This window comes from Girardinichthys multiradiatus, chromosome 9 (assembly GCF_021462225.1).
Source record: "Girardinichthys multiradiatus isolate DD_20200921_A chromosome 9, DD_fGirMul_XY1, whole genome shotgun sequence".
Taxonomy (NCBI): domain Eukaryota; kingdom Metazoa; phylum Chordata; class Actinopteri; order Cyprinodontiformes; family Goodeidae; genus Girardinichthys; species Girardinichthys multiradiatus.
In genome coordinates this window covers 37,036,629-37,058,436 of record NC_061802.1, presented here as the reverse complement: position 1 = coordinate 37,058,436, position 21,808 = coordinate 37,036,629, and the positions used below count along the sequence as shown (strand labels likewise).

Below are 21,808 nucleotides of genomic sequence, written 5' to 3'. Positions count from 1 at the left end.
TGGTGGTGCAATCGGGGCACAGTAGGGATTACATGTGACATGAACAGACTGCTGTTCACTGATTGGTCATATGGGTCCAGGAGAAATGAGAAGGTATTCGAAAATCAGCACCGTGAAACAACTCGTTCAATAGTCCATATAGAAAAAAAAGTGCCTGAAATAAATTATCCTGCGATTCAATTCAGTTTATTTATTTAACGCCGATTCACAACACATCTCAAGGCACTTCATACATTTTCCAAGTCAAGTACATGTGTTCCAGTTGATCTTAGCTATCTAACAATGAAGTCAAATTCAATTTATGATTCAAATTGGTTAAAAAGTTATCTATGTAAGGAAACCCAGCAGATTGCATCAAGTCACTGGCTTGCAGGATGAGCATGTAGTGACAGTGGACAGTCGATTGCATTGTGACCTTGACTTTCCCTCATACTGAGCAAGCATGTCAAAAGAAAAATCCGGCAGAGTCTACCACCACGAAGTTAGTTTTAGGTTTGATATGGGATATTTCTGCCAATAATTAAAGTTAAAGGAGAAAATTCGTAGCTTAGAATATTTTGGAAAAGCTGCAACGCTGGTGAAGACTGTCGGGAGAAAGCACATCCAGTGAATGTTGTCACATGACAACTCCTGTCGACAACCAGGAAGTGAGAAGGCGGTGCTTTGAAGGGCTGGTGGGCTGATCAAAATTAAGGTAACCGCTGCGTTTAGGTTGTATTCTTTAAAAACTCCGAAAGATGGTATTTTGTTCGACAAATCCAACGGCGCTCTGGCTAGTCTTCTCCTTTAGGTTGCCGTACTTTTTGCTCGACATCTGTAGGCTGCGCAGCTGATGCTAGCCGCTGTTAGCCTAATGAAGCTAGCCGAGACAGCAGCTGTGTTATTGTTGGAAGAACTTCTGTACAGAAAACCGAATCCAAGATGTCGTTGAACTCATATTTTTGTGCTGTTTAGTTACTTCTTTCTGCTTATTTTGTTGTGTCATTAGTCTCATCTTTCTCTGAAACATCGTATTAAACAAGGTAGCGGAAAAGCACCAAATTCACAAAGTCAAATAGAACCTGTTAATCCCTAATTAAAATCTGAGAATTTCCTTTATGCTGGAGTACACGGACAATGAGATTGCTGGGGAGGCAGCATCAGAGCCAGTGGCTCAAAGAAGCCAAACAAACTGATAAAGGAGGCTGGTTCTGTTGTAAGGACAACATTCAGAGCTCACTGGGCAATCAGAATAAAAAAAATAGCTATTCAACAACATATTATCTTCAGGCCTCTTCAGATCCAGTTCAGCGCAGGCAGGAGGGTTACTACAATATCCATTACCCAGAAGGGTTAATAATGTGTTATTGACAGTTTTGTGCAAACTCTATTTAAATGGACATTAATGCCCTTTTAATAAGATGCAGGACATATCCCGTAGAGATGCACTGATCAGGCTTTTCCTGGTCAATACTGATTGACGATTTTTTTTTAGGTCCGAATGGATGATGCTGTAATTTCCAGTTTTGACTAATTCAAAAGTTATTTAACGATTGTAACGCATAAATTAGAAAAAATATGCTGCAGGTTATTTGGCAGAGTTCATACAATGTAGGCATTACAAAATCATCCCCATTTATATATTAATGATGAGAAAGAAAGAAACTCACATTTATATTTGACTGAAGGGACAGTTGTCCAATTCTGAGCTCAGGCTGATTGATTGTTGTATTTCTAATATCATTAAACATGGGAAAGGAACATTTAAAGTACACAAAACAGGATGCGGCATTGAGGTTTTGGTGTTGTATATTCCCATGTTTTTATTGTCATCGGTGTTCTGCCATAAAATGTTTGAAGTTCTGGTTTATTGTTGTGTTTTACTCCAGGACTCTTAGCTGCCTGTGTTGTATAGAAAACTCGAGGGCTTGTATTGATGGACACAGTGCACGTAGGCTGTTCCTAGTAATCAGTCTGTTCTGTGTGACAGCATCCACCATGACAGCCATCAAGCACGCTCTCCAGAGGGATATCTTCACGCCCAACGATGAGCGTCTCCTCGGCATAGTAAATGTTTGCAAGGCAGGAAAGAAGAAGAAGAACTGCTTCCTATGTGCCACAGGTATGAGGAAGAGTACCATCTGTGAATGATGAATTAATATAAAAGAAATTATTTACAATACATCAAATGTGTTCTGCCAGTTACCACGGAGAGGCCTGTACAAGTTAAAGTGGTTAAAGTGAAAAAATCGGACAAAGGCGACTTCTACAAGAGGCAGCAGACGTGGGAGCTCCGAGACCTTACAATAGTGGATGCTAAAGATGCAAGCAAAGTTAGTTTCTGCTCTCATTGAGTGTGCCAAGATTTTCTGATCATGGGGTCAGAAATAATATGCATTGTTTTCCAATTTAGGAAAATCCTGAGTTTGATCTGCATTTTGAGAAGGTCTACAAGTGGTTGGCTAGCAGTACAGCAGAGAAGAACTCCTTCATTTCCTGTATTTGGAAGCTGAACCAGCGTTATCTGAGGAAGAAGCTGGAGTTTGTCAATGTCAGTTCTCAGCTGCTTGAAGGTGTGTAAACCACTCTGTCATCAGCCATCGCTGCATGTCCCTCTTCATGATATGACTAGATTTCTTTAAAGCAGCGTCTTTCTCCCAAGACTTTGGGTTGACTAAAGGAAAGTGTTAAAGTGCTATAAATTAAAATTCAGTATACCTTTTCAGTTTTAAAGAAGGTTAATGCTTTTCTGGAATATATAGAGTTTTTTTTATTTGTAGCATGTTAAAAAATCTTTTTGTCCCAATTTATGTTTCTTTACATGTTAAATTCTTCTTTATTCTCACTTTTTTCTCTTAAACTTTCTCTGGCCAGAACTTCCTAAAGCGGAAGGTTGGTAGGAATAAATTTCCCCTTCCTCATTTCTTTCCACTGTGTTTTCATAATGTCAAACCATCATTCTCATCAGAGGTTCTCACATCTTATAGCTCATGGAAACATGGAAGCCTTTCTTCTTATTTATGCTGATTTTCGGTTTCATTTTTTTAATTTACTTTCAGCCTTTTTACCATTTCATCTCAGTTATTATAATCCTTTAGTAGCATATGTTCATTAATGCATTATATGTTTAGTTAATAAGACTTCACAGATTATTGTTTGAGTGTATAAAGTGCCTTGCAAATCATTCACAGGGCTTGAGCTTTTCCTTGTTTTGTCTCGTTATAGTCACAATCTTCACTGTATTTTAGTGGGACTTTAGTAAAAACAAAGATGTGCATTATGTTCATTGTCATTATCAGACAATCCAGAGACTGAAGTGTGTGCTCGTTTTTCTTTGTAAAATATCTCAAACTTGATCTGACTGGATGAAGGCAATCTGTTAACATCAAGTCTGGTCGCATTTTCTCAGTCGGATTTAGGTCTGGACTTTGACTGGGCCCTTCTACAGTAAGAATATGCTTTGATCTAAACCAGTCAAGTGTAACTCTGGCTGTATGCATATGCCGTCTTCCTGGAAGGTAAACCAAGTCGTTTGCTGCCTCTAACAGGTTTTCTTCCAGGATGGCTCTGTATTTACCTACATCAGTGATTCCATCCACTGTAACCAGCTTTCCTGTCCCTACTGCAGAAAGGAATCTTCACAACATGACACTGCCACCCCCATTCTGAACTGTGGGGATTTGCAGTGTTAATTGTACACCAAGCATAATATGTGGCCCAATTTCATACATTTTGGTCTCATAAGACCTGAGAACCTTTTCCACATGTTTGCTGAGTCTTCAGCATAGCTTGTGGCCAACTCCAAACAGGCTTTCTTTCAGCAGTAACTTTTTTTGATTGCCACTCTTCTCTATAGGTCAGATTTGCAGGTTGCCTAGCTTAACCTGCTTTAAATGTCTCCACAAATGAACTCCTCCATGGTCCTCATGATGTCATTAACGAACCGAATCATTTTCTACTTTGTGTTAGTCTCTTTCACAAAATACCAATAAAACATGTTGAAGCTTGTGGTTACAATGGGACAAAATCTGGAAAATTCCAGGCGGTATGAGTACATTTTCAAGGCACAGTACAGTATTCTTCATGCTACTATCAAAATTTGCTTTTAACTTTACGCTCATATCCCTACATGTTCATCACTGGTGGTCAAATGTACAAAAAAACTATAGTTTATGTGGTTAAAACAAGAAAACCGTCAGAATAGCACTTCCTTCTACTCGAAACCTTTATTGTGGTTTTGCTTTATAGAAATGTGAAACATATGACTCCCAACACACCCCAATTTTTTAATGCTATAATTGATCTAATATATTGCATGTCCTTTTGTTTCATTTCTGTTTTTGATGACTTTAGAGTCAGTGCCAAGTGGTGAGAGTCAGAGCGTTGCAGGAGGTGATGAAGATGCCCTGGAAGAGTACCAGGAGCTCAGCACTCGTGAGGAGCAGGACATCGAGAGCATGATGGAGATGTGCGAGTATGCCGTCTCCAATGCGGAAGCTTTTGCAGAGAAGCTCTTCAAGGAGCTTCAGGTCTTAGATGGGGTGAGCAAAGCGACAGGAATCTTGATATGACAATCCAGAATAATGTCACCATGTTTTTACTGGGTCTTTATTTCTTTATACTTTTAGGCCAACATTCAGTCCATCATGGCGTCAGAGAAACAGGTCAACATCCTGATGCAGCTCCTGGATGAGGCTCTGGCAGAGGTGGACACCATCGAGGGAAAGCTGAGCAGCTATGAGGAGATGCTTCAGAGCGTCAAAGATCAAATGGACCAGATCTCTCAGAGCAACCGCCTCATTCAGATCAGCAACACCAACAACGGCAAGCTGCTGGATGACATCCAGTTCTTAGTGGTGAGTCATTTGTGAGGGGGTTCTCACCATGTGGGCTTTTAAAAGTAATGGATGAATGTTGATACTGTGGAGGAATCTCATTTAACATTTTATTTTTAAAGGCAAATTTTTTTTTTATCTGAATCTGATTATTTCTGTTGTTTTCATGTAGAACTATATGGACTTGTCAAAAGGACACATCCGGGCATTGCAGGAGGGAGACTTGACCTCGCCTAGAGGTATAGAGGCCTGCATCAGTGCCTCCGAAGCTCTGCTGCAGTGCATAAATGTGGCTCTACACCCTGGTCAGTTCACTCATTAGCCAAGAAAATCTTCTTTTTTTCTTATCATTTAATCACTTGAAATTGTTGACATTTTCTTTGTCTAGGCCATGAGCAGCTGGCAGCTGTTAACCAGCAGCAGAAACTGTTCTCTGATCTGAGAGATACTTTTGCTCGTCGACTCACCAATCATCTCAATAATGTTTTTGTTCACCAGGTAACAGCCTCAGTGTTATTTAATCATTGCCATCAGCACTGTATTAGTATTGGCATATGGTCTATGGTGCACACAATCTTTATTGTGTCATTTTTTCAGGGTAGGTTTTCAGTTTGTGATACTTGTGTGAAATCTAGTTTGACAGACAAATAAATCAAAGGAAATTAGAAGTAAACCTGCAGGTCACATGAAAGTCAGATTGTCTTTGCTGATAAATACTAAATAAAGATCTGACTCATTACAGCCACAAATGTCAAAGTATTCTGTTGGATTTCTTTCAGTAGTAGACCAACACAAAGCGGAGCATAATTGTGAAGTAAAAGGTAAAGGATCCATGATTTTCCAAACGTTTTGCAAAAATCTGATATGTGTGGCTTGCCTATGTCTTCAGCTCCATATAATCTGATACCTTTAAATTTGGATAAAATCCAAAGCAACCAATTGCCTTCAGAGGTCAGCTAATTATTAAACTGAGTCTGTAAAACAAATGTCTGTAAAAATCCAGGTGTTCTGTGAAGGCCTCAGTGGTTTGTTAAAGAACGTTGGTGAACAAACAGCATCATGAAGGCCAAAGAACAGAGTTTGACACACTTCAACCTTACAGAAATATGGCCGTCCACCCAAACTGGAGAGGCCTGGGAAGGATGGCAATAAACAGAAGCAGTCTAGAGTCACACGGTAACTCTGGAGCAGGCTGCAAAATCCACAGCTCAGGTGGCAGAATGTGCTGACAGGAAAACTTGCACACACCAGAAATTTGCCCTTTAGGAAATAGTAGAAAGATGAAAGCCATGAGAACTGCACTTTTCAGTTGGCCGCAAGCCATGAAGGTTACACAGCACCTTCTGTGATGTGATACAAGGTTATCTCGTCAGATTAAACCAAAATCAAATTCCATGGTCTACATAAAAAAGGCTATTTGTGATGGGAAACTCATGCTGGGGTGGCAGCATCCTGCTGGGGAGAAACTTTTCTTCAGCTGGACAGGAAAGCTAGTCAGAGTCGATGGAAAGATGGCTGGAACCAAATACAGGGCCAGGGTGGAGGTTCACTTTCCAGCAGGAGCACAACCCTAAACATACAGCCAGAGCTACAGTGGAATGCTGTAGATCAAAGCATATCCATGTGTTCGAACGGAGCAAAGGTCAGATCTTTATCCATTTAAGAACTGTGGCAAGACCTTAAAATTGATCTTCATAGACAATCTCCATTCATTTTGAGTGAGCTTGACCTATTTTGCAATATGTTGTTATACAAGTTGTTCAGTCAGTAGGGACATGACCTAGAAGATATGCAGCTGTGACTCCAGCAAAAGTTTGCTTTGAGAAGTACTGACTAACCACAAATGCACACATTAACTTTCAGATTTTTAATATATAACATCTTGAGAAACTTTTTTTCTTCCTCTTTACACACAACTGTGTGTTGGTCTATCACATAACATCCCTATAAGATGCATTGAAGTTTGTGGTTATATGTGATGAAGTTAACAGTATGAATACTGCATTATATGTAAGAGTTGATGCTCTGAAAACATAACTTTATATTTATTTCTTCTCCCTCTCCTTGATGTATTTAAACATAAGCAAACATAACTGTTAAAATCATGGGAATAAGATTCCTACTTTGCGGTTTCTGCACTTCTACCCTGTGTGTTTGAGCTTTGAAAGTATGGATCATAGTGGCCCTCCTGCTCTTTTCCAGGCTTTTTTTTCCACTCACGAGTTTCCTGTTTAGCAAGCACACTCTTCCTGAGTTTCCTGTGTTGTTTCCTGCATATTCTTGACTCTCTGTTGCTCACTTTGAATCATCCCACTCTGCTCTCTGTCTCTGTGTCAGTTCAACCACTTCAGTTACTTCAAAATGACCATCCCTCAGTATTATAGGTCTTCCTGTCTGTCACTTCCAGTGAGTACCCTCACAGCAACCCCCCACTTTCCCTCCTTTGCTAATGTTTGGCCTCTCACTTCCAATTTACATGCCATGAGATATCAGGCTTCTCCCTCCACAGAACATTAGTTGTTGCATGGGGTGTGTTTCTAACTACTTAACATCTCTCATCTGATCTCAAAGCTAAAGAGGCTCTGTACATTTTCCTCTTCCTTTACCACTGACTTGGCTGAGGGCTTTTCATGTTTGGGTGCTCACATTAGCTAATTTGCAATGAGCTCATATCATAAAATGCTGTGCCTGGGTCATGCTATGTGTGCATGGTTTGCACTGAAAAAGAATTGAGAACAAACTAATAGACAGAAGAAGGAATGAGGCCATAAGAGTTAAACACTTGGAAAGTTATGGGTCCAGACATTTGAGATTAATAGTAATCTACGTTATGCCAGCATAAGGCTGAAGTTAGTCTCAAAAGTAGGTTTCCAATCTAATGGGTGTTCTTGTTTGTTTCCTTGTTTTTTTTTTCCTCAGGGGCATGATCAAAGCTCCACCTTGTCACAGAACAGTGCGGAGCTGACCCTGCCCAAACACAGCCCCCTCCACAGGGACCTGTTGCGCTACGCCAAGCTTATGGAGTGGCTGAAAAACACCCAGAGGGAGAAGTATGAAGGCCTGTCGAGGGTCAGTACAACTAGCTTTTGAAAGATGTAAAGAAATGGTTTGAAATGTCTGTGCTTTAATTATTGCTGAGACCTGGATGAGAAGCACCTCTGTCAATTTATATTCACAACAAAACCCGGGTTGTAATTCATGGTTATAAAAACCTGACTGTCGTTTCGGCCTATGGGCTGAGCGGTGGTGCGGAGTACCTGGCCTTCTTGTCGGTGGTGCTGGATAGTGCCCCTCTGGGGGACTTCGTAATTCTGCTAGGGGACTTCAACGCCCACATAGGAAATGACAGTGGCACCTGGAGAGGGGTGATTGGTGGGAATGGCCTCCCCGATTTGAATCTGAGTGGTGATTCATTATTGGACTTCTGTACTAGTTACGGTTGTCCATAATGAACACCATGTTCAAGCATTAGGGTGTTCATCAGTGCACTTGGCACCAGGACACCCTAGGCAGGAGGTCGATGATCGACTTTGTTGTAGTGTCTTCGGACCTTCGGTCAAATGTCTTGGACACTTGGGTGAAGAGAGGGGCTGAGCTGTCCACTGATCATCACCTGGTGGTGAGTTGGATCCGCTGGAAGAGGAGAAGGCCGGACAGACTTGGCAGGTCCAAGCGCATAGTGAGGGTCTGCTGGGAACCTCTGGCAGAGCCCTCGGCCAGGGATGTATTCAACTTCCACCTCCCGGAGAGCTTTGACCAGATTCTTGCGGAGGTTGGAGACATAGAGTCTGAGTGAATCATGTTCTCCGCCTTTACTGTCGATGCTGCCACCCATAGCTGTGGCCGTAAGGTCTGCGGTGCCTGTTGCCGCAGCAATCCTCGAACCTGGTGGTGCACACTGACAGTAAGGGACGCTGTCGAGCTGAAGAAGGAGTCCTATTGGCTGTGGTTGACATGTGGGATTCCTAAGGCGGCTGACGGGTACCGTGAGGCCAAGCGTGCTGCGGCCCGGGCTGTGGCAGAGGCGAAAACTTGGGCCTGGGAGGAGGTCAGTGAGGCCATGGAGAAGAAAAACCAGGTGGCCTTGAAGCGATTCTGGCAAACTGTCTGGTGCCTCAGGAGGGGGAAGCAGTGCTTCGCCAACACTGTTTACAGTGGGGGTGGGAGGCTGCTGACTTCGACTGGGGACATTATCGGGCGGTGGAAGGAGTACTTCGAGGATCTCCTCAATCCTGCCATCACGCATTCCGTGGTGGAAACAGAGGCTGGGGACTCGGGGTTGGACTCTTTCATCACCCAGGCTGAAGTCACCAAGGTGGTTAAAAAGCTCCAGGGTAGCAGAGCTTCGGGGGTGGATGAGATCTGCCCTGAGTACCTCAAGACTCTGGATGTTGTAGGGCTGTCATGGTTGACACGCCTCTTCAACATTGCGTGGCGGACGGGGACAGTGCCTCTGGACTTGCAGACCAGGGTGGTGGTCCCCCTTCAGCTTTAGAGCTTCAAACAACAATCAGTCATCCACCCATTCATACACACTGACAGTGGTAGGCTACATTGTAGCCACAGCTGACAGTCGCGGCAACGACTGAGACGGACGGAAAGGGGGTTCGAACCGGCACCTGAGCCACAGTCACCAATTCAAATCAGTGGTTTTGTTCCAAATTGATGAAAATGTTTTTCACAATTTTCCTGTGATTTAAAGTCTTTTTATATGGCTGCCAGAGTGACCAAAGTTCTCAGTATGGAGTATAGGGCAACGCAGCATGTTGCATGTTGCTGCATGTTGCTAAGCAGTCGACTGAAAGAAGGCTACTACACTGTTCCTTTGCTTACAACAAAGACAAATTTGAGTTTCACTAATCGGAGCTTCATAAACTCTTAGCGTCCCCCTATGAAAAGCAGAATGACAAAAAGGTCTAATACTCTAGGCAGCAGGCAGGTTAACTTCAGCACTGTTTCTAAATTTTACAGGTGCTTATTCTAAATCTGCTTCAATCTACGTACTTATAAAATTCAGAACAAGAATAAATACATGTTCTAAATAACATTACAACTGGTAAAGTGTTATATTATTTTAGCATCAGTAGGGAATAATTATTGCTTTTCTGCTTTTATTAAAAACAGTAAGATCATGTTAAACACTTTTGCTCTAAATGTTTGTGTAAATACTGTGAAACCGTGATATTAAGGGTGTGACTTGTAGTTTTTACACACGAAGAAATGTCCTTGTTCTTGTTTGCAGACTTATGTCGATTATATGAACCGACTGTATGAGCGAGAAATTAAAGACTTCTTTGAGGTCGCCAAAATCAAAATGGCGGGTACATCCAAAGAAGCGAAGGGCAAGTTTGGTAAGAGCACTGTTTGAACTCTGACATGAAGTACGCCTTGGTTCTGCCATAAATGAGATTGATTGTGAGTGTAAGTTTTCTCTGAGGTCTCTTCTTATCTTTTACTCTCACAAAAAATGAATGTCATATGGGATGTTGAAGGAAACTAGCAATGCCTCAATCTATTAGAGCTTCTCTGCATAAAATTTTTAAATATATCTCACCAACTCATTCATGCCGTCCCAGGAGCTAAAGTCTGGCTTTGTGTTTTATCTTTTAATAATGTCTTCTTTTCCCTGTGCACAGGCTCTTTTCATTCTCAGTTCTGAATATTTAATGTCTGCATAGGACCCTCAGTTGAGCTTTGATTTTGGCAGAAATATACATCTCTGCTTTCTGCACTCTATTAGCTTTTCCTCTGAAAACAAAAAACAAGAATTTGTTTTCAAAAGGTTTGTCTAAACTGCTACCAAATGCACTGCAGTGTTATTGAGCGTTAACATAAACTGGTACACCTAACATCAAGCCTCCCCCTTCCCATGCTGCATGTTTTAACCTATGTCTGTCTTTGATGCCTGCCTTTTTAACTGGCTGCAGCCACGCTTCCTCGGAAAGAGAGTGCACTCAAACAGGAAACAGAAAGTAAGTATGATATTTGGATTGAGCTGTCTGTTACAGTGTGTGCTTTCTATCCCAGCACTAAAATAAATCCTATCCTCAAACTTTCTCCACCTAATACAGTCTATTACCTCACTGTGTAATTGCTTGGTTTGTGTTAAAACTTCTCAATGCATTTTAATCCTTGGTGTGTATTTTTTTAATAATGTAAAAGTCAAGAGTGAACATTTTTCATACTAAACACCAACCTACACCATATTGTGTTTACCGTGCTGTGTCAGGCCTGCATGGCAGCTCTGGGAAGCTTACGGGCTCCACTTCAAGCCTAAACAAGCTGACTGTGCAGGGCTCCAACAGCCGGCGATCCCAGTCTTCCTCCCTGCTGGACATGGGCAACATGTCCGCATCTGACCTAGATGTAGCAGACAGGACCAAGTTTGATAAGGTGATGCTAAATTTTCAATGTATAATACAGATAAGCATAGAAAAAAAAATGGCTGCTTTTTCCTGGAGTAAAATTTAAATGAAGAACAATGCATAATTTATTTAATAAGAAGAAAATAATTACATTGCTAATGCTTTCTTAGGATGAATTACATGTTTAGATTTTCAAAGATAAATGTGAAAAGTTTTCCTTTAGCTGAAAATTTCTCGTCAGTATTGCAAAAGACTGCTTAGGTCAGACACATAATAAGTTTAAATTATGACCACATAGCCATCTGTTTTTACCCACCCCACACCACACAGTCTCTTGCTTATGCGGTAGCAGAGGGTCACAGGTCAGGGAAAAAAAACAGACATTTCTCACCACCACGTTCTGGAGGATCCCAATGCTTCCCCATGCAATCTATAGTCCTCCCAGTGAGTTCTGGGTCAGGGCCAGGGTCCATTCTAAACAGACTCCCGACCCACCTCTGCTGACTGCCTTCAAAATACCCCCAGATGACATAGGCCCTTAACCTATCTTAAAGTCCATAGGTGAGGGTCGGAATGTAGATGGACTGGTAAATTGAGACCGTAACGTTTTTACACAGCTCTTCTTTCACCACACCAGACCAGAGCATTACCCACATTACTGCAGACAAGGCCTCAATCCAGTTTTACATTTCTGGTATATCATTTGTGAACAAAACACCAAGGAACTTAAACTCCACTGTCTGAGGCAGAGACTAAACCTGACCTACAAGGAGAAATCCACACTCTCTGGTTAAGGCCTATGACTTGAAAAGCTGACTCTCAATCTGACCTCTTCATATTACCTGGGAATCACTTGTTGAGAATGCAGGCACAACTCTTTCTTTGATTATACAAGGACTAGATGGCTGTCCCCGTCAACCTATACTGTGGGGAGAATAAGTATTTGATACACTGCCAATTTTGCAGGGTTTCCCACTTGCGAGTCATGTAAGAAGTCTTTAATTTCTATCAACTGTGAGTGACGGAATCAAAACCAAAATCCAGAAAATCACATTGTGTGATTTTTAAGTAATTCATTTGCATTTTATTGCATGACATAAGTATTTGATTCATCAGAAAAACAAAACTTATTATTTGGTACAGAAGCCTTTGCCATTACAGATATCAGACGTTTCCTGTAGTTCTTGATGAGGTTTGCACACTGCAGCAGGGATTTTGAACCACTCCTCCATACAGATCTCAGGGCTGTCGCTGGGCAATACGGACTTTCAGCTCCCTCCAAAGATTTTAGGTTGGGTTCAGGTCTGGAGACTCGCTAGGCTACTCCAAGACCTTGAGGTGCTTCTTACAGAGCCACTGCTTAGTTGCCCTGGCTGTGTGCTTCGGGTCGTTGTCATCCTGGAAGACCCAGCCACGACCCATCTTCAATGGCCTTAATGAGGGAAGGAGGTTGTTGGCTAAGATCTCCCGATACATGGCCCCATCCATCCTCCCCTCAATACGCTGCAGTCATCCTGTCTCCTTTGCAGAAAAGCATCCCCAAAGAATGATGTTTCCACCTCCATGCTTCACAGTAGGGATGGTGTTCTTGGGGTTGTTCTCATCCTTCTTCCTCCAAACACGGTGAGTGGAGTTTAGACCAAAAAGCTACATTTTTGTCTCATCAGACCACATGAGTTTCTCTCATTCCTCCTCTGGATCATCCAGATGGTCGTTGGGAAACTTCAGACGGGCCTGGACATGGCTGGCTTGAGCAGGGGGACCTTGAGACTGTGGTCCCAGCTCCCTTAAGGTCATTGACTAAGTCCTGCCATGTAGTTCTGGGCTGATCCCTCACCTTCCTCATGATCATTGATGCCCCACCAGGTGAGATCTTGCATGGAGCCCCAGACTGAGGGAGATTGACCATCATCTTGAACTTCTTCCATTTTCTTATTATTCCTCCAACAGCTGTTGTCTTCCCACCAAACTGCTTGGCTGTTTTCCTGTATCCCATCCCAGCCTTGTGCAGCTCTACTATTTTGTCCCTGATGTCCTTCCACAGCTCTCTGGTCTTGGTCATTGTGGAGAGGTTGGAGTTTGTTTGATTGAGTGTGTGGACAGGTGTCTTTTATACAGATAAGAAGTTCAAACAGGTGCAGTTAATACAGGTAATAAGTGGAGAACAGGAGAGCTTCTTAATGAAGAACTAACAGGCCTGTGAGAGCTGGGATTCTTACTGGTTAGGTGATCATAAACTTGCGCAATAAAATACAAATTAATTACTTAAAAATCACCCAATGTGATTTTGTGGATTTTTGTTTTAGATTCCGTCACTCACAGTTGAAGAGGACCTATGATAAAAAGTAAAGACTTTTACATGCTTTGCAGGCAGGAAAAACTGCACAATTGGCAGTCTATCAAACACTTGTTCTCCCCACTGTACCTCTGTAGTAGCACCCCTTGCAAATTGATTTGGAGGGAGAAAGTTGTAAGCCATTAGATTCAAAACCAAATAGGCGAACCAAACTCCCCTGCCCCCCTGAGCAATTTAGAGAGAGTACATGCTGTACCTGGTCTTCTGCAAGTTAACTTAGTTTTTAGTTGAATGTGGACACAGTGTGAAATAACTTTTATTTCTGAGGAAGTATTATCAAATATTAAAACATGATGAGGGCCAGAGTATGCTTTATTTCCTTCATTTACTCCATGCCTCTGTGTTGTTGTTTTGCATGTAGACTAAATGGAGTGTTGTTGTGTTCGCAGATATTTGAACAGGTCCTGAGTGAGCTGGAGCCTCTGTGTCTTGCAGAACAAGACTTCATCAGCAAATATTTTAAGTTGCAGCAGCACCAGACTGTTTTGCCTCCTCTCGCACAGGTACATCTGTTATTAATGGAAACTGCTGTAACATCCAAATGAATGATGTTCGTTAAACCCAGCAGCAACATTCATTCGTTTTTCTGTCCTATGCTTGGACATGCTTCCCCTCTGAAAGCACAGGGAGTCACAGTAACAGATGCTGGCTTGTTTTCAGTGACAGCATCATACATGTAGTTGTCACTAGACGTTTAATAAGACTTGTCATTGTTTTATTTCTGCATGTCCTGTCAGCCTGAAACAGAAGAGGCGGATGGAAGCATCCAGTCAAAAATTCCTCCCCAGGCTGATCACCGACACTCCTTGTCATCAGAGTGAGTACTTTGACATGCTTAATAACTATTTTAGTACAAATCTCATATATACTTTATTTCATGGTGCTAAGTGTTGCTTTGATATTTATAAACCAGTGCCATTTCTTTCCAAAAGTCTTTTAAAATTATTATTATTAACATACAGTGCCTTGCAAAAATATTTACCCCCCTTGGCTTTTTACCTATTTTGTTACATTCCAATCTGTAATTTAAATGTTTTCTACTCTTATTTTCTGTGGTGGATCTGCTGAAAATAGTCTTAAGTTGGTGAAGTGAAATAAGAATTCCACATTGTTGTGTGCATATTTTTCCATTCCCTTTACTATTAAGTAAAAAGGTCTTGTGCAACAAATTAGCTTGAGAAGTCCCACAACTAGTGAAAGGAAGTCCCCCCATGTGCAATCTAAGTGTCACATGAACACCACTAAGCAAGAGGCATTACACCATGAGGACCAAGGAACTCTCCAAAAAAGTGAGGGACAAAGTTGTTGAGAAGTCAGGGTGGGGTTATAAAAAAATATCGAAATCTTTCATGCTCTCTCATGCTCCATCAGCTCTCATCATCTTTAAATGGAAAGACATGGTACCACCAAAAACCTGCTAAAAGAGGGCTGCCTACCAAAATTCACATACCGGGTAAGGATGGCATTAATCAGAGAGGGAGCACAGAGACCAAAGGTAACTCTGCAGGAGTTGCACAGTTGTAAAGAAGAGTATCTGTCCATGGGACCACAATAAGCTATACAGCCCATAGATCTGGCTTTATGGAAGAGTGGCCCCGGTGGCAGGATGTGGCAAGCTCATACAAACTCATCCAAAGTGACTAGCAGCTGTAATTGGCTCTACAATTACTCACTTTAGGGTAGGTGAACAGTTTTGCATGCAGAAGTTATTTTGTCCTATTTGTTGTTTGCTTCACAATAATAAAAATAATACGTCTTCAAAGTTGTGAGGCAACAAAATATGAAAAATGCCAAGGGGGGGTGAATACTTTTGCGAGTCACTATACATTATTACGTTACAACAAAGATGAAATTAAGAGTAAACCACTCACCATCATTTGCGTTAGTTGAATTTATTTAGACATTACAGTAACAATTAATAAAAAGCAACACACAATGAGATTATTTATAGACTTAATATGCTTTACATGATATGAATTTATTGCTTTCACAATACATGCTTATCAAAGAAGAGGCATTTTCTACATGCGGTTGAGGCATTGTTAAAATTTTGTTCATCTGACTATGTATTTAGGCGAGTAGATATTGATGTACAGTACAGACCAAAAGTTTGGACACACCTCATTCAAAGAGTTTTTTGTTTTTTTTTATGACTATGAATATTGTAGCTTCACACTGAAGGCATCAAAACTATGAATTAACACATGTGGAATTATATACTGAACATAAAAGTGTGAAACAACTGAAAATACAGGGGTTGGACAATGAAACTGAAACACCTGTCATTTTAGTGTGGGAGGTTTCATGGCTAAATTGGACCAGCCTGGTAGCCAGTCTTCATTGATTGCACATTGCACCAGTAAGAGCAGAGTGTGAAGGTTCAATTAGCAGGGTAAGAGCACAGTTTTCCTCAAAATATTGAAATGCACACAACATTATGGGTGACATACCAGAGTTCAAAAGAGGACAAATTGTTGGTGCACGTCTTGCTGGCACATCTGTGACCAAGACAGCAAGTCTTTGTGATGTATCAAGAGCCACGGTATCCAGGGTAATGTCAGCATACCACCAAGAAGGACCAACCACATCCAACAGGATTAACTGTGGACGCAAGAGGAAGCTGTCTGAAAGGGATGTTCGGGTGCTAACCAGGATTGTATCCAAAAAACATAAAACCACGGCTGCCCAAATCACAGCAGAATTAAATGTGCACCTCAACTCTCCTGTTTCCACCAGAACTGTCCGTCGGGAGCTCCACAGGGTCAATAAACACGGCCGGGCTGCTATAGCCAAACCTTTGGTCATTCATGCCAATGCCAAACGTCGGTTTCAATGGTGGAAGGAGCTCAAATCTTGCGCTGTGGACAATGTGAAACATGTATTGTTCTCTGATGAGTCCACCTTTACTGTTTTCCCCACATCCTGGAGAGTTACGGTGTGGAGAAGCCCCAAAGAAGCGTACCACCCAGACTGTTGCATGCCCAGAGTGAAGCATGGGGGTGGATCAGTGATGGTTTGGGCTGCCATATCATGGCATTCCCTTGGCCCAATACTTGTGCTAGACGGGCGCGTCACTGCCAAGGACTACCGAACCATTCTTGAGGACCATGTGCATCCAGTGGTTCAAACGTATCCTGAAGGCGGTGCCGTGTATCAGGATGACAATGCACCAATACACACAGCAAGACTGGTGAAAGATTGGTTTGATGAACATGAAAGTGAAGTTGAACATCTCCCATGTCCTGCACAGTCACCAGATCTCAATATTATTGAGCCACTTTGGGGTGTTTTGGAGGAGCGAGTCAGGAAACGTTTTCCTCCACCAGTATCACGTAGTGACCTGGCCACTATCCTGCAAGAAGAATGGCTTAAAATCCCTCTGACCACTGTGCAGGACTTGTATATGTCATTCCCAAGACCAATTGACGCTGTATTGGCCGCAAAAGGAGGCCCTACACCATACTAATAAATTATTGTTGTCTAAAACCAAGTGTTTCAGTTTCATTGTCCAACCAATGTATGTCTTATATTCTAGGTTCTTCAAAGTAGCCACCTTTTGCTTTGATTACTGCTCCACACACTCTTGGCATTCTGTTGATGAGCTTCAAGAGGTCGTCACCTGAAATGGTTTTCACTTCACAGGTGTGCCCTGTCAGGTTTAATAAGTGGGATTTCAAGCCTTATAAATGGGGTTGGGACCATCAGTTGTGTTGTGCAGGAGGTGGATACAGTACACAGCTGATAGTCCTACTGAATAGACTGTTAGAATTTGTATTATGGCAAGAAAAAAGCAGCTAAGTAAAGAAAAATGAGCGGCCATCATTACTTTAAGAAATGAAGGTCAGTCAGTCCGAACAATTGGGAAAACTTTGAAAGTGTCCCCAAGTGCAGTCGCAAAAACCATCAAGTGCTACAAAGAAACTGGCTCACATGAGGACCGCCCCAGGAAAGGAAGACCAAGAGTCACCTCTTCTGCGGACGATAAGTTCATCCGAGTCACCAGCCTCAGAAATCGCAGGTTAACAGCAGCTCAGATTAGAGAACAGGTCAATGCCACACAGAGTTCTAGCAGCAGACACATCTCTAGAACAACTGTTAAGAGGAGACTGTGTGAATCAGGCCTTCATGGTAAAATAGCTGCTAGGAAACCACTGCTGAGGACAGGCAACAAGATGAAATGACTTGTTTGGGCTAAAGAACACAAGGAATGGACATTAGACCAGTGGAAATCTGTGCTTTGGTCTGATGAGTCCAAGTTTGAGATCTTTGGTTCCAACCACCATGTCTTTGTGCGGCGCAGAAGAGGTGAACGGATGGACTCTACATGCCTGGTTCCCACCGTGAAGCATGGAGGAGGAGGTGTGATGGTGTGGGGGTGCTTTGCTGGTGACACTGTTGAGGATTTATTCAAAATTGAAGGCATACTGAACCAGCATGGCTACCACAGCATCTTGCAGCAGCATGCTATTCCATCCGGTTTGCGTTTAGTTGGACCATCATTTATTTTTCAACAGGACAATGACCCCAAACACACCTCCAGGCTGTGTAAGGGCTATTTGACCAAGAAGGAGAGTGATGGGGTGCTGCGCCAGATGACCTGGCCTCCACAGTCACCGGACCTGAACCCAATCGAGATGGTTTGGGGTGAGCTGGACCGCAGAGTGAAGGCAAAAGTGCCAACAAGTGCTAAGCATCTCTGGGAACTCCTTCAAGACTGTTGGAAAACCATTTCAGGTGACGACCTCTTGAAGCTCATCAACAGAATACCAAGAGTGTGCGGAGCAGTAATCAAAGCAAAAGGTGGCTACTTTGAAGAACCTAGAATATAAGACATATTTTCAGTTGTTTCACACTTTTTTGTTCAGTATATAATTCCACGTGTTAATTCATAGTTTTGATGCCTTCAGTGTGAAGCTACAATATTCATAGTCATGAAAATAAAGACGACTCTTTGAATGAGAAGGTGTGTCCAAACTTTTGGTCTGTACTGTATATATATGAAAATGAAATTAATAAGAACTACTCACTTCTGTTTGTGATTAAAGGAAAGACATGGTGCGGCTGATGATGAATAAAATCTTCCAGAGCATCGAACCTGAGCTCAACAGCCTGATCGCTCTGGGCGACAAGATAGACAGCTTCCACTCTCTGTACATGCTGGTGAAGATGAGTCACCATGTGTGGACTGCTGAGAACGTTGATCCAGCCTCTTTCCTCAGCACTACCCTGGGAAATGTGCTGGTCACTGTAAAGAGGAACTTTGACAAATGCATTGTGAGTAGAGACAATACAGGCAGGGGAAATCATTTGTTTATGTAATAGAAATGTGGCTTTTGTGTTGTCATGCACAAGTACATGTTGTGTGACAAGCTAAAAGTTATAATCTGTCTTCTTGATACAGTCCGGTCAGATTAAACAGATGGAAGAAGTGAAGATTTCTAAGAAAAGCAAAGTTGGGATCCTGCCTTTTGTCACAAGATTTGAAGAGTTTGCTGAACTTGCTGAGACAATCTTCCGTAATGCAGAGCGCAGAGGAGACCTGGATAAAGCCTATGTGAAGCTTATCAGAGCTGTTTTCATGAACGGTAAGACTTCAGCTCATTTAAAATACAAAAATCTCCTAGTAATGTCTGAATACAAAATATCTAACATTTGATGTCTTTTTAGTGGAGAAGGTTGCCAGTGAAAGCCAGAAGACACCCCGGGACGTTGTCATGATGGAAAACTTCCACCACATCTTTTCCACATTATCACGTCTAAAGATTTCCTGCCTGGATGCAGAGAGACGGGAGGCCAAGCACAAATACACAGACCATCTGCAGTCTTATGTAATCAACTCCCTTGGTCAGCCACTGGAGAAACTCAATGTAAGGAGAATTGTCTTTCATTTATTTAAAAATGTACATGCTCAGAGCTGTTATAATCCATAAACTATCATCTCTCTTGCAGCATTTCTTTGAAGGGGTTGAGGCACGTGTGGCTCAGGGCGTACGTGAGGAGGAGGTGAGCTACCAGCTGGCTTTCAACAAACAGGAGCTGCGTAAAGTTATCAAAGAGTATCCTGGCAAAGAGGTGAAAAGGGGTCTTGACAATCTTTACAAAAAGGTGGACAAACATCTGTGTGAGGAGGAAAGTTTACTGCAGGTGAGAAACTTTCAGCTTTGGGAGATATTACCAATCTTAAAATAAATTCTTCCTGCTAATTCTTAACTGTTGCACTTCCCTGTCACCTCCACCAGGTGGTGTGGCACTCCATGCAAGACGAGTTCATCCGTCAGTACAAGCACTTTGAAGGTTTGATAGGGAGGTGTTATCCTGGATCTGGAATCACCATGGAGTTCACCATCCAGGACATTTTGGAGTACTTTTCCAGCATTGCCCAGTCCCATTAGTTTAGCTGCTAAACACAGTCCCTTAATGATTCAAAACTGCCTCATATTGGCTGAACATTTATTAACTACCGTGCTTGAAGTATAATCATTTCGTGTTTATGACTGTTTCATTAGAAGGGAATATGTACAATGAGTGGCTCTGCAGACGTTGCAACACTACTTGTGTTCTTGTATGTTTTGCTTGAGCAGTCAGTTCTTCCATACACTAATTTGTTTGTCACATTTCTATTTCAGCATGTCTTGTACAAAATAAATTTGCACTTGAAGCATCCCTGCAATAATCTATTTCAACCCCTTGTGAACCCCCTTGAATCTTTATGAGTACATTATAAATGTAATATTAATAAAAATACATTATCATTTTTACGTCAAGGAGGAAAACCAAGCATCCCTCTCCCTGGCAAAAACCTGCTCATTCTGGGGGATCCTGAGGTGCTCCCAGGCTAGACAGGATACACAGTATCTGAGGCAACTGTGGCACAGTAGGAAGGGTAGTTGTCTTGCAATCAGAAGGTTGTGGGTTTGATTCCAGCTTCCTCCTGCAATATGTCGATGTGCCCCTGGGCAAGGCATTTAACCTCAAGTTGCCTGAATGTGTGAGTGCGATTGGGTGAATGTGGCTCTAGTGTAAAGCGCTTTGAATATGGAGGTACATTTGTCTCAATATTATTCAATCAAACAAAAAACTAATCTCAATCAAAAAATATTAAGTTGTGATCAAAACTTTCAGAGTTGTAACAATGTTTTTTTTTTTTAATGGAATATTTTATTTTGGGGGAAAAAAAATTGTTTTAAAAAACTTTTATTGATCAAAATGACTCATTTTTTCTCACGAAGAGAAAAAAGTTATTTGCAAAATATAAACTTTTATTTGCGTATGTCAAAAACCTTTGGTTACGACTCTCGCTCTTATATTTGACGCTCTGTTTTTGGTTGAACTCAAAGAATTTTGAGTTCTGGAAACATGAACATCCTGGGCGGGGCCTAAAGACGAACAATGTAAGACGTTTCCCTATTGGTTAGCGCTGACTAAAGCGTAAAGCGGCCGCTCGAACTGCAGGGCTTGCAGCGTCGCTTCAGTGAGGAGACATCAACTGTACAGAAGAAAACTGCGGTCAAGTGAGCCGACAGTCAGAAATACGCGGTGACGTCAGCCGACACCAGCTCTCTCTTAAAGATTAGCGTCGCGCATACAAGGCATCTATATTATAACCAGAATTAGTATTTCATAATTTTACTGTAAAGGTTTGGAGAAATACACAACTACCCCAAGTGTAGTATAAAACAGAGTCCATGTCGGGCAGACGGCATCCCATAATCCTAGCGTCGCGCATACAAGGTGCATTACGGTAATGGAGCAGAAAGGACCCGATCCTGGCAACGGTTGAGAAAATAAGAGGAAAACAGAAAAGTAACCTACAGAACATTTATATTAGTTACATTTTTACAACTTTCACATTCATGTTTTATGTAAAAGAATAAATATTTAATATTGGACTGTACAGTTTTGGAGAAATACACAATTCAATGTACCTCAAAATGCTCAACCATTATATGCATTTGTCCCACTTTCAGGAATTTATTTCTCCAAAACCATGAGAGGTGACAACACAATCTCTTCAGATCTTATTAGAGGGTCATCTATATTATAACCAGAATTAGTATTTTATCATTTCACTGTAGGTTTCTGGAGAAATACACAACTACCCCAACAAAGTACCACAAACACTTATTTTTGGTGAGGTCGATGAGGTCCTGTGGGAAGTGGTCTGGACAGCTTAAAGTGCAAGAGCATCCAGATCTCCTCTGACCTCTCCTGGACCAGAAACGCCCTTCGCCTGTTGAAGAAGGTGCAACAACAGCTCTTCTTCATCAGGAAAT

General features: G+C 41.9%; 1 protein-coding gene across 7 annotated transcripts; it reads left to right on the top strand.

The window, feature by feature from the left end:
* Window positions 1-542: 542 nt before the first annotated feature.
* On the top strand, window positions 543-20,218 carry exoc1 (exocyst complex component 1). 7 transcript variants are annotated; one of them, XM_047375833.1, is made up of 21 exons: window positions 543-694; window positions 1,970-2,101; window positions 2,182-2,312; window positions 2,393-2,552; window positions 2,854-2,871; window positions 4,333-4,520; window positions 4,608-4,835; window positions 4,987-5,119; window positions 5,203-5,312; window positions 7,152-7,220; window positions 7,734-7,883; window positions 10,057-10,165; window positions 10,742-10,786; window positions 11,044-11,207; window positions 13,925-14,038; window positions 14,273-14,352; window positions 18,581-18,809; window positions 18,937-19,120; window positions 19,203-19,402; window positions 19,485-19,679; window positions 19,775-20,218. In XM_047375833.1, exons 2-21 carry the CDS (start codon window positions 1,978-1,980, stop codon window positions 19,925-19,927), a joined length of 2,784 nt encoding a protein of 927 aa, XP_047231789.1. In that variant the 5' UTR covers window positions 543-694; window positions 1,970-1,977; the 3' UTR covers window positions 19,928-20,218. The 7 variants fall into 7 exon arrangements, with proteins under 7 accessions (XP_047231789.1, XP_047231790.1, XP_047231792.1 ...); XM_047375834.1 differs by lacking the exon at window positions 2,854-2,871; XM_047375836.1 differs by lacking the exon at window positions 7,152-7,220.
* Window positions 20,219-21,808: the final 1,590 nt, after the last annotated feature.